At 45.6% G+C, this 12,687-nt stretch overlaps 1 protein-coding gene across 1 annotated transcript in view; it reads right to left on the reverse strand.

Annotated features, from left to right (window-relative positions):
* The window catches only part of AOAH (acyloxyacyl hydrolase), an 82,090-nt gene extending 77,286 nt beyond the window's left edge, over window positions 1-4,804 (reverse strand). The window contains exons 1-2 of the mRNA XM_075745462.1: window positions 4,630-4,804; window positions 4,045-4,199 (exon numbers count right to left, since the gene is read on the reverse strand). Coding sequence (XP_075601577.1) covers window positions 4,045-4,199; window positions 4,630-4,754 — 280 coding nt within the window. The 5' untranslated portion in view covers window positions 4,755-4,804. The remainder of the gene's footprint in view (window positions 1-4,044; window positions 4,200-4,629) is intronic.
* Window positions 4,805-12,687: the final 7,883 nt, after the last annotated feature.

Raw genomic sequence — 12,687 nt, forward strand, 5'->3', positions numbered from 1 at the left:
AGGTCCAGGAAAGACCTCATTTTTCACATCCTTCCACTTAGGGAGTGAGCCACTAATAATTGCTTTCCGAACAAGGCCAGCCACCAGTTTTGTCCTGCCCTTAATGAAGCTTAATCAATGTCACATATCGCTTGGCCATTAGATTAGTGCTGAGGTGGTGCCAAAAGCCTTTACTCAAGTCAAGCTGTAGCATCTACTACTTCTGTGTCTACATGCCATTATCCGATCAGCAAAGAAAACGAGATTGATCCGACACTGTTTCTCCTTGATAAATCCAGTGAGGCTCTTTCTTACTCATATTCAGTTTCAAAAGGTGCTTTTATAAAGTTTTATTAGCTATTGCAGGACTTTTTCCAGGAATTGTTGTTTAACTGACTGATCTACAATTCCCCAAATTTCCTTTCTTCACCATGTTGGACAGAGATAAATAGGCAGTTCCCTCCTGTTTTTCAGTGTCTCCCCTGCTTTCTGCATCCTCCGGGGCAGTTTCTGCCTTTCCTGAGGTTGCTTCAGATACTTCTGGATGAAGTCACCTTTGCTAGAGAACAGGACAATTTGCAAAGACCCTTTAAGGGCTCTGTTGTAATTCTGGGTGGTGGGAGGTGTGGAATAAAACCTTTAAAATTAATCAGAAACAGTAGAAAAATAAAGAACGTGATTTTAGGTATGATGAAACATTAACACCGATGTCAACAGTTACCAGCGTTACTGTACTGTCTTTGAGTACCTTAACATTAACTTAAGTAAAACTTTGCTTGCCCTGTGAAATGGGCAGTATTTTCCTCATTTAACTTTCCTCATGGGGAAAGTCAAAGACCTGAGTATCTGAAGGGCTCATTCATAGTTAATTTTTGAGAGAAAAATACACAGCATCTTGTTCTCAGGATGCCCCACTGAAATTGTCAGGCTGCACCTAGCAAAAGGGTTTCTGGGTCTCATCCTGAATAAATCCCGTAAGCCATACTGCCAGGCGGTAACAAACCCAGAAAGGAAAACCAGACCTAGCATTCAGCTCCCAAACCAGTGCACAGAGCAAAAGCTCACTGTCTTTACTTGAGGAAAAAGTTTCATGGGTCTTTGCATGTAAGAAAACTTACTAAAGCCCTTTCATTTACCATAAGGAAAAAGCAGAAGACTATATCACGTGCAAAGCATGCGAGAGGCACAGAGGAAGGGCTTGAGCTGATTTCACAGTATGCAAAGAGGGGGGGATTTTTCCAGCCTGAGGAGGCAGGAAACGCTGATGGAGAAAAGAGACTGTCAGATGTTGGGAAAATTCCTCTTCTGTGGCACCTCGCTGGACGCACTTCCTCCTCTCCTTCAGCCCTATTCTGTATTGGCATATAGATGCCTACCCAAAATACATTTCCCAGGATGTGCTAAGGGCAGGGGAGTCCCTTAAGGCATCCAGCCACCTTCCCAGCATGACCAGAATATACTGGGGGAGATGGTGCCTACCCAGGGAGCACTGCTAGCAAGGGGAACAGAAGAAAGAAGCAACAAAGTCGTATTGCATTCATCCGAGGTACCAGAGCTCCATTTCACTCTCCTGTCATATCATTTCTACATATTTCTTCAAGAAGGGTGATACTTTCAGTGGAAAGGTTTCATGGAAAATATTTTGTTTTGTTACTGAAAGAGCATCCATTCTCTGACTGAATTTGGCTACTGACATAGCAATCTTGATCATGCAGGTGTTACACACACACAGAGAAGCGATCAAAAAATGACTATATGATGTGCAGCCACCTTGTTTCCCTCAGAAAAGAGAAGCAAATAACTTTGAAAGATTAGACACCTGACCACACATTTAACTTGCCTGAAAACATCCGTTTCTTAAAGAAAAATCTCCCATACATTTGGCAGCGGGCATTTCTCACGTTAAAAGTGCTGACTCGATCTATAAGGCCAAGAAGACACAGAGGAAGTTCTCATGGCTCCCTCCCAGTGCCTTCCCAGACAGCAAACTGTGCTGGCAGGGTCTGGGGTCGAGCTGTTGAAAGGAAATCACACCTTCCTCCTACAAATGAAGCTGATCTCAGCTTAATTTCTGTTCCTAATAAGGCTGCTGACCGAATCAGCTGCAAGAACTGACGTTACCCCTGCTCCGCACCGCGGCGAGTGTAACCATCGTCTCCTCCGTGATTTCCCTTTCCTGCTTGTGAAAAGGAAGAGCCACAGACGGCTTGTCAGTGTTTTCAAGAGTTAGTCGAGAGAGCAGCTAATCAGTGAAACCCCAGAGGTGGCCATCTGGGCTAGCAGGCAGCAGCCTGCCCGTGGTCACTCACTAGCCCTCCCAGCCAGGTCTGGCCTGTGCAGGTTTAATGCTCTGCACGTTTCGTTTTTAGCTTGTGGTTTACAGAGGTGTGGACAGTCTGTTTTCATCCTGAGTCGCGCTCACGTGGATGCTTTTAGCTGAAGGGACACCTCAGAGAGAGCAAATGGTGTGGGAGGCAGGTTTTTTTGGTGTCTTCCCACTGAACAAACATGCCAGGGAGATGCTCGGTGGTCCCAGCAACGGGACTGGTGCAGCTTTCCTCCCTTTAGGAGGGAAAAAAACCCCACAATTTATCTTGTGCAAGGCAACTTGAATGCAATGTGCAGTCACTTTAGCAATTTAGAGCCTTGCTGGGTCAATAGGATAAAAAAAGCAGACAACGCTCACATCTGACATTTAAAAAGCACCAGTGTAAAAATCCTACAGGCGAGCATGCTCACCGCCTTTCCTGCGCCATTGAAACCATAGATGCCTAAAGATCTCGCCATCAAAAACCATCACTTCCCTCTCGCTCTGGCAGCTGCTCGGTCACCACTTCTGTGACTGCCGGCCCAAAACAAGGCCAGACCCTGACAGCCATTTCTGCTTTTCACAACTCACTTTCATTTTCCGGCTGGCGGCTGAGCCCTGGCAGGGGCTGCGCAAGCCTCATCACCCTGATTTCGCTCCGCCTTCGGTTCACCCAGCCTCTCTGGTGCCAAAATCTGCAGGGGCACTGTGGACAGTTCATAAATGAGGCAAAAAAACCCTCTTTTTATCAACGTTAGGATTATTTTTTCTAATTGTGTTCCTTGAGCCACAGTGAAAATAATTTGGGGCTGATAGGAAATATTTCCTTCTGAAGGATTGAGAACCATGACAGGGTTTATGTTTACAGCACAAAAGTGCCCTGAAAAGCTAAAAAAAGACAAAATAAAACATTTGACCATAATGCATAAGACATATCCATCATTTGACATGTGCTCACATAAAAAATATAAGCTACCACATCTCTCTAGGTATACAGAGTCTCATGCCAAGGGCATTTCTGGTGCAGAGATACTGACAGTTCATGTTGAATTTGGTGTTACTGGTCTTGCTTTGGTAATCAGTCAGTCAGCTGAGGCTATAGGATACCCCCAGCTATAGGTGCTGTGGAGATCACCACAGTCACCAAAGTCACACGAGAGAGGGGTTGCCAAAACACGCTCGCCCCATTTTAAGTATGGGTCGCGCAGACGCGTGCACTCGTGAAAAGGAAAGGAAATGTGAGGCAGGAAACAGTCCTCACAATTTGGCTATCCAGAGACGACCACCCGGACCACAAAGCTATCTGGCCCATGTATGGACCAACTATTCATAAGAATAGCTTCCCAGGCAAGGAAATCAAGGAGGACACCCTGGGCAAGCCTGAGGGAAACTGTGCCTTCCTGCAATTAAGCAAAATGCATCGTGAACCCTAACAAATACTAGGACCCCATAACACCTTCTTTCCAGGTCTGAGACCTACAGACGTTAAAGCCAGCTTTTCAGACGCCATTCCCCACAGAGCAAAAACATGAACTTTGGGAAGCAGCCACTCAAAAACAAAATCATAAAATAACTCCAGACCCCATGCTGGCCTTGCAAAATCTTCACTGATTATTTCACCAAAGACTACAAGTATTTTGCAGTACAGCTGTTGAAACAGATAAAGGAGTGATTTACGATGTGCATAGCAATTCTCAGGTCACCGGTGGAGTAACAAATGAACGAGTCCAGCAGGCAAACAAAACCTGAATACATACCGATGCAGGTCTGTCCTTTGTGCAGCCCGGAGGGGAGCGAAGGGGGTGGTGGGTCATTTCCATGGGGCAGAGGGGAGGAAGAGGCAGCCTTCAGCAGAAACGGGAGCCAGAGGATGCAGAATAAATTAAGGAATGTTTGCCTAGAGCCCCTCATCCTAAGGAAGGAAAAAAAGGAAGAAATCAGGTGGGAAGGGCGCACATGGACCCGTATTCCCTTAATGCTCAGGGAGCATCCTGCATCCCTGTGTCATTAGCAGCTTGAGGTGACAGGAGACTCGTGCGCCTGTGTAGCTATGTGTAATGCAAGGACTGCTTCCCAGGCAGGGGCACACACGCCTGCCCTCGCACGGGGTGCACGGAGGATCCCGCGCTCGCACATCACAGGTGCTTTCCCTGCCCTTCGCACACCACTCGGCCCCTCTCAGGCCATTCGGGGTGGCTGTGCAGCCTCCCACCACCACAACCCGGTTATTGCCCCACACGTGTGCACCCCATGACCGGGCTGGCAGGGTGTCCCCATGGCCCCGGGGCCTCTCTCCGCACCCCCCACGCGCCCGCGCTGCCCCGTTTGCGGCTCTTCCCAACCTGCTGGCCTGGGAGGACCAAGAGGGTTGCCTGAACAGCTCTGGCTCAGCGCTCCCGTCTCTCCTGCGGTAGCAGCGGATGACTAACGACCTTAAACCACAGTAGTTGCCGGAGCCACTCAGCATTAATAACGCAAGACACTCCCCTCAACAACTAGTGTTGCAAAAAGAAAAAGAAGAAAGAAAAAAAAAAACAACACCAAAACCAACTCCACAAACACTTCCCTCCCCCCTGCCGTCACTCCTCTGCCATCCTCCGCAGATAAGAAAAAAAAAAATATATATCTCCGTTTGCTTCTGTAAGATTTTCGACCAGGGTTTCCGTTTGGGAGGACCAGACATGAAAGATAAAAGAAAGAGGCCGCTCGGGCTGGAGTGGCGGGGGGTGGGAAGGATGGGGCTCCCACGCCAGGATTTTGCCAGGGCTTTGGTTCCGCTGGGGTCGAGCCAGGGGGGACGGGAGGCAGCTGCCGGCGTAAGGGCAGCAGCAGGAGCTGAACCCGTGCTCTCATCAGCTTTCAGCACATTCGTTTGCAGCCCACAGCTGCCTGCAAGGCTTGAAAAATCCTGAACTTTTCCTGCTTTAGCAGTCACAACAACTAAAGGTTTCCTTGTATCTTTTTTTTTTTTTTTTTTTTAATTCCCCCAGATAAGGCAGAAACCAGTTGTTCCCAGCCTGATGCAAATGCCAAGGTGGAACAAGTCCAAACAGCTAAATCCCAGACGCTGTGGATGCAAGCATGGCTATAGGGATGTAGGACTGAGGCACCGGAGACCCAAAGCTATGTCGCAGCTCTACCGCTGCCTTTTTGTATAACCCTGGGCAAGTCTCCTACCCCCACAGCGGGCCACGGGTACTCGTCTTCCCTTTTCACTCCTTGCCTGGCTCTTTCAGATGTGGGCAGGCTGTTGATGTGGGTTGCTAAAGGGCAACGAGGAGCCTGTCTCATTTGGCATCCCTACATGCTTCCCGGGCATAATTAAAGGAGATTCATAAATGGTGTTGTAAAAGGAAAAATCGAGAATGTATTCAAATCACTGATTCCCTGCCAAATCTTCAGACATTCCTGCAGATCAACATGGCCGCACAGGGATCACGTCAGGTTTAATATTTGATGTGGTTTTTGCAAACCATTTCTTTTCTGTGGGAGCCTGACCTATGACATTTTTAAAGACAGTCCCGGAAAGTTTGCCTCAACTTTGATAAGCAGGATTTGCCTTGTGATAATGATACTATAATCCTGTGGCTCTTAAATAAAAAAAAAAAAAGAGACTGTTAGAAGCTTCAATGTGAATACAAATCACTCCATATCTCCATTCTCTAAACCAAGCCATTGGCTTCCAAATGTATGTTTTTCTTCTAAAAAAGAAAATAAAATTAAATCCAAAATAGAAGTAATAGCTGTTGCCTGAGTTTTGCAGACCTGTTCCTGCTTATCATTCTCCCTATAGCAAGCAATGCTGGTTTTCTTTTTTTTTTAATAGCAGATAAACAAAAATCATAGTGCAAAGTACCTTATCCATATGCCAATCCTACTGAAATCTGCAGGATGTTTTTCTTAACGCTGTAAAAACTTGCTATAAAAAGACACTGTGCTACAGTGACTGCAGCTCCATTAAACCCTTTTTAACACACATATCACTTGGTTCCCAATGACACTTTGAAGTCCTTTAAAACTCTGCATATTGGCTCATGAGCGCTTGCTGCAAAAGCAGAGTGCTAATAATAGGCAAGAAAAATCTTCCTAGCAGAAAGGTCTTTGGAATGGTTTCCACTTTATATCTATAGCAAAATACAAATCTAAACAACGGCACTTATAAACTATATAGATAGATCCCAAGCTGCTCCCAGGCATGTAAACCTGCAAAGCATACAGCTCTAGCCTGTAATCGACTGTGTTATTTTCTTTCATTTCAGGCTGTGGAAAGAGTGGTGAGATAACCCAGAACCGTGTGTAACACAGAGCCGGTTTTCGCTATACCTTATGCATTAGCCAAGCCCTTAAACCAATTAAAGAAAAACCCCAAAGCTTTTAAAATATGCGGTCCGATCAGACAAATGAGGGATTTGCATGCGAAGATTTGGAGGCCAGCTGGGAAGGTGACCCCCCCACCCTCCTCCCAGTATTAAATCTTTCTCCTTCCCACTCAAATCAGGGAGCAAGCTTTGCCTTTTGCCAAGTAGATTTTATAATATTTCCAAGTCCTTAAGGCAGTAAGACATAAAGCCATCTTGGTACAGCAGCAAAGGAGCACATGACGTTGTCTCTTAATCTTCGTAAGTGCATGAATGATGTTAATAGGAGGTAAAAAAACCACATTAGATCTGTCCCAAGGAAGGGATTTGATCATAAATGTTGCCATTAGGCTTGTGTACAACGTTTAAGCAGAGGAAGCAGACCTGGGACAAGGATGACTCGGGAGATGCTGCCTACCTAGAAATAAAGAGTATAGCAGGAGAAGTGATGGGAGACCAGAGCTCTGCCCTCTGCAAAGCACCAGGACATGGGGGAGATGCCTGGGATGTTCCTTGCCAAAAAAGGTTTTGCAGGGTGACCCTACAGCTTGTAAGCACCTTTGTCTCCTCAGCTCTCGTTTTTTCAATGTGTTTGCAACCTGGGCTTGCACCAGGTGCCTGGGTGGGGGTCCCAGGTGGGGCTGGTCAGGGCTGCTATGGCCCATGGGTGCCCCAGGCCCATGACACTTGCCTTGGGGGACCACGAGAGCCCGGTGAGCTGCAGGAATGAACTCTGCAGAGATGTTCCAGGAAACCCCACCAAGTACCTGCCTGCAGCATTACACTCCTAAATAGAGTTGAGAATGCAATCAACATTTTGTCTCTCTATCCGGGCCTCCATGTGTCACTTCTGAAGAGGGGGTGAGGACTGTGTAGGTGCGGTGAGGACACCACCTCTTGCAGACAGGAAGCCCTCAGTGCTATGGCAATGACCCAGCTCTGCAGACGCGCAGGTCATTTGCACACTGCTAGACAGAAGATGTAGGCTCAATTGAATTTTTTCGAGGCTGAATTTGGACTAGTGATAATAAGTACATAAACAAAAAAAAACGTGCACATATACATCAAATACACGTTCCCCCCCCACAAACACACACTGCCGCTTCTTATCAAGGAAATGGGGGGGCCTGCAGCTCCCCCAATTCAGCACACAGACGAGGAGGGATGTACACTGCATTCTCTGTAGGGTTTTGGTAAAATGCTGCCCTGAAGGAAAGTCCTACAGCTCTCTGCAATTTGCTCTCAAGATGCCAGGACACGCTGAGGAGCTTGCTCGTCTCACCCTGCTTGATGCAAAAGATTAAGACATCCTTCCAGTTTATGTTTCTTGGGGAGTTTGGGTCCACAGAGCTAAATGCCAGTTACCGTATTCCCACATGCAGGCCAGTAGCAAGTGTGAGGCATGGGGGACACACCACGCAAGGCAGGGCTTTGGTTGGGGGTCACCAGAGGGCTGCAGGGGCCAATGGACCATGACGTGCCCCACTTGGTAACTCCCAACCCAAGCTCTCCAGCCGCACCCTCAAGCCTCTCTCAGTTTAGGCAGAGCCAAGAGAAACTTGCACACGTGTGGCTGCCAAAAACCTGAGGTAAAGCAGACGAAGCCGAGCAGAACCTAACTTGAATTTCCATGAAGGCAGAGCAGACGGCAGCAGGGCACGTGCACGGCTAGTGTACTATCACCGCAGCTGAATCCAAGAGGAAGAGTGTGATTGCTGGGGTTTGAAGGACCCACAACATTCCTACATTTCTTGTACTTCCATATTAGTTCTTGGCACCTAATGTACATTGGCTTGGGTGGTGGTGACAAATAAGCTAGGGGACAGGTAAGGTTTCAGCCTACACCTTTGCTGCCCCTGATAGAGATGCAATGGAACTGAGGTAGGGTTTCTGATTTTTTGAATAAGGGCTTAAACACAATTTGAGAGTCACCCTTTCCCCAAAGGGGACGCTTTCATGTGATTGCCACTAGAAGTGTGAAATGAGATGCGAGGATGGAGCGATTCTCAACACTGCTTTCTATAATGGGTCCCTAAAGACCTGCTTATGTATATAGCAAATGCATTGAAAAAAGCCCTCAGAATAAGAGACAACAGAAAATACTTGCATGAAGGCCCAAAACAGGACGTGTAAGCATCAATATGTCATCTGTCAGGATTAGGGACCACTTGGTTGAAAAATGGAGACACTCCCTTGAAATATGGAATAGTCATCTTATGAAAGGAGATCAGCTGGCAGTGTATATTTATCTATCCTATTCTGTCCAAGTCACCGCACACATTACTGCACTTTTTTTTTTTTTACTATTTGGTTAGATTTCTGTTACATATTTATTTTTTAAGATATATGCATTTTTTTCTCTTTGTTACATTCACGCACGCATTTTTATGATGATTAAATGTTATCTTGGAAGGCTTTCTCTCCCTCTCTCTCCTTTTTGACGTGTTGTTCAGTTCTTAAGGGAATAGCCATAAGCCTTGTATTTTTGTGTCTGGAGAGAGAAAACCTGCAGGAAGAAGCCTTTAGATCAAAGATCCTCTCAGTCCCTTTTCTTGCTTTTATTTTCAAAACATCGTCCTTTGTGCCCTTTGACTCTGAAGTTCCCACTGGTTCATTGCGTTGGTTATTTTTCATTACTGCTCTCTGAATTTCTCTGGCTGTCATAATCATCTCTGTGGTTGGTGCATTATCACTGGCATGGATGAACATTTCCAAAGCCCCATGTGGATTTGCTACTGCACCACAGCCAACTGAGTCATTCCCTCTGCCCCAGATTCCTTATCAGTTGCTGCTTGCAGTTCAAGTTATGCATCTATTTCAGACTCTCTCTCCATCTCATTGTCATTCAAAGCTGCAGGGAAAGCATTTAAACCAATATTTTCCTACACTCACATCTGAAGATTTGTTCCAAGCTATTGCCAAGCTGTAGCTGAGATGATTATCCTTTATTTTGCAACCTTTAATGAAATTAACTGTCCCAGCTTGCAAGAGCTGTTGATATCTGTGCTCTTGGAAATGTAAATCACTGACATGACTTACTTCAGTTTTGGGTATAAAAAAACCCGTGGGAACAAGACTCTTAGGGCTTTCAAATAGGGAACCCATGAAAAATACAGCTGCATTACTGGCAATGCAGTACCTTTCCTTCGTTGATCGGTTTTAGTGCAGAAAAACAAATCTGGCTGTTGTGTTCTTACTACATGCAGATGACACTACAAATTCAGAAGTAACCTTACCAACATAGATTTTACAGTTTGAGTTGTGTGGGCACAACTGTGGGCCTTTTCACATCTAAAGAAGACCTAATTCTTGCTATTATCTAGACAAAAGAAAGAACTCTGGCAATTAAGGAGCAAAAGGGTGTGGCAATATTACTGAGAAAGGACTAATTAGAAGGGCTTAGTTAGAGCCCTCCAATAACAGAGTCACTCAGAGCCAGCTGTAAATACAAGTCAGGAAGCCTGGGACGGACTCCGCGCTGCCCTGCAGTTTGGGTACTCATTTAAATCCCGAAGAAGAGCCAAGCATTACCAACTCAGCGTGATGGCGTTTTTCTCCCATTATTGCCTTGCCATAAATAGCTAGTAGCCTGCTAGGCAGCCCAAAATCCGGTCTCCTGCATCGATTCCTGCAGAGCTATCGCTATTGCATGGGGGTTTTTTGTCAGAAATGTAACCCCCTATTAGGCTCCCGGTTTAGCGCTGACTGAAGCTATGGCAGAGGGGGAAAAGCTTGCCCCAGATGCTGTCAGGTTATAAGTGTTTACAAGGGGAGAGCCACAACATCAAAGGAGAAGAAAAATAAATGTTTGATTACATTTGTTCCATTTGATCTTTCCTCCAGTAATGCAAATAAAAGAAATGCAGCTCGACAGCCTCTTGATCTCAACACAGAACATGTGCCAATAAGAGATAATTATTCCCAGTGTTTGGGTTAGGGAACAGTGGTAAATGTCATCAGAGGCATTTTTAGCACATACCAAAGTTTGCAAGATTATTTAAATGTATCATTTGAGGCTTGTACTGGGACTTCTGTGTTTAGAAATGGGACCCGGACAACATATGTACTGTTAAAGGCACTGCACAGTTCAATAATAGGGTGGGGAATTATTTTTTTTTCTTCTCTTTTCAAAGAGACATTTCACTGATTTGCTTCGATAATAAAAGACCTGCAGGTGAGCTGGACAATTTCCATCAGCAAAATGGCCCTGCAGAGATAGCATCCATCATCCATAGATGCATATGCAAAGGCAGCGCAAGCCGATTTTTCAAATATTAATTAAGCAAGTCACTGGTCAGCCAGCCATGTACAGAGTTTTCATGCTCTATGGGGAAGTCAGGCTGTATGAGAGTACTGAAAGCACTTGGAGGACTATATATCCACTAACTCAAACAAGCTGAGGTTGTAAAGATTGCATTGACCTCACTGATAATCCGGTCTTACACAGACAAGCCAAACTCAGGCATGAGGTCAGCCCCTAACACTTGATCTTTCAGATCTGTCACTGAAAATTCATGGAGGGCTTATTTGCACTTGTCTGTTCACTTGCAGCAGATTTTATGCTGATGTCTGACATTGATGGTTTAGTCTTGCATATATATGAGAAGAAGACCCAGGCAGCTGGTTTTAATTATCACCGTCCGTAGTCACCTCACCATAAAGCAGAAACATGCCTCTCCAAAACGGCCCTGGATTCAGAAAACATTTCTTCCTTCTTTCTGCTTCCACACCCTAGCTGGGCATCTCCCAGATTTACTTCTTCCTGGCTTCAGACTCAGTGCTCTATTTTCCTTTTTTTTTTTTTTTCTTTTCCCCCTGGCTCATTCCAGAAACCAGGGCATTAAGGAAAATACTTGGTGAAACACAACAGCACGTGGTCAGGCTTGTTCTGAGGGAACCGTGGTAGGTGAGCGGCTGGGGCTCGATGCAAATCTGATGAATTAATTCGTCCCAAAGGAGCCCTGGACCTGGAGAAGGCAGGCATGACTCCTGCCGTCACAACGAGGACTGGCCCCGTGGGAATCAAACCCAGCAGCACAAGGACCATCAAAATGTAAGCGAGGGAGAAAGCAGGCACCGCATCACTTTTTTTTTCCCCACTCTAGCCCTTAGCGTGGGATATTTCCACCTGGTCTCTGGCCCCTCTGCACACACTGGAGTCATTAAATCATCCATCAAGACACCGTCTTTTGTGCGCGGTGGGATGGCTGCCTGCCTGCCTGACTCCGTCACTCATTATTGGCCTTCTGCGGTCCTTTTCAGCCAATTCAATGAAATATAAATAGCGTTTCAGATAAACGTTCAACTCTCTTATAATACCTTTCCGACATCTTTCTGCTCTCACTCTGGATACATATAAAAGAGCTGTAATATCTTTCAATGAATTACTGAATCCTTTTCGAACCCTGATATATTCTCAGTACAAGGTTTATTAAATATGAGGGGTATAGGCATACGCATTAGCAAAGTCTAGCCGACTAAATTGTTCAGACAAAATGAACAGGCAATCTTCAGCCTTGCAAATCAATCCGTCTGCCATGATAAAGTGCTCCAAGCCCGCTGATGCTGGACCCACTTCCTTCTTCTGCAAAGATACGTCCACAGCCACAAAAAAGTATGGTTCGGGCTTTCCTGACCTTTTTTTTTTTTTTTTTAATAAAGCTGCCGGACACCACAGCAGGGATTCTCTTTTCTTTGCCTAAATAGTGTAGGGTGAATGCCATACAACCAGCTGATAAGTAGAGAGAGGAGGACTCAGGAGCGTTACCAGGGTTTTACTGAAGCGTGACACAGAAGCAGTGTCTCCTCCGTCTTCCTGGCTTAGAAAACAAATTAACACTGGAGTATTTGTGGATTTTGATTCCCAGTCGCTTGTTCACCACCATTCATCACTTAAACTCAGTGTTTGTGTATATTTAAAGCAACCAACATAAATTAACAACAAAGCTTGAAGGTGTTAAATAACCTCCAATAAAACTCCTTCCCCTCATTGGAGTTATTTCTCAAAATGAAAATACCTGAGTAAACGTCTTGGTCTAACAC

This window comes from Balearica regulorum, chromosome 2, assembly GCF_011004875.1.
Source record: "Balearica regulorum gibbericeps isolate bBalReg1 chromosome 2, bBalReg1.pri, whole genome shotgun sequence".
NCBI classification, from domain to species: domain Eukaryota; kingdom Metazoa; phylum Chordata; class Aves; order Gruiformes; family Gruidae; genus Balearica; species Balearica regulorum.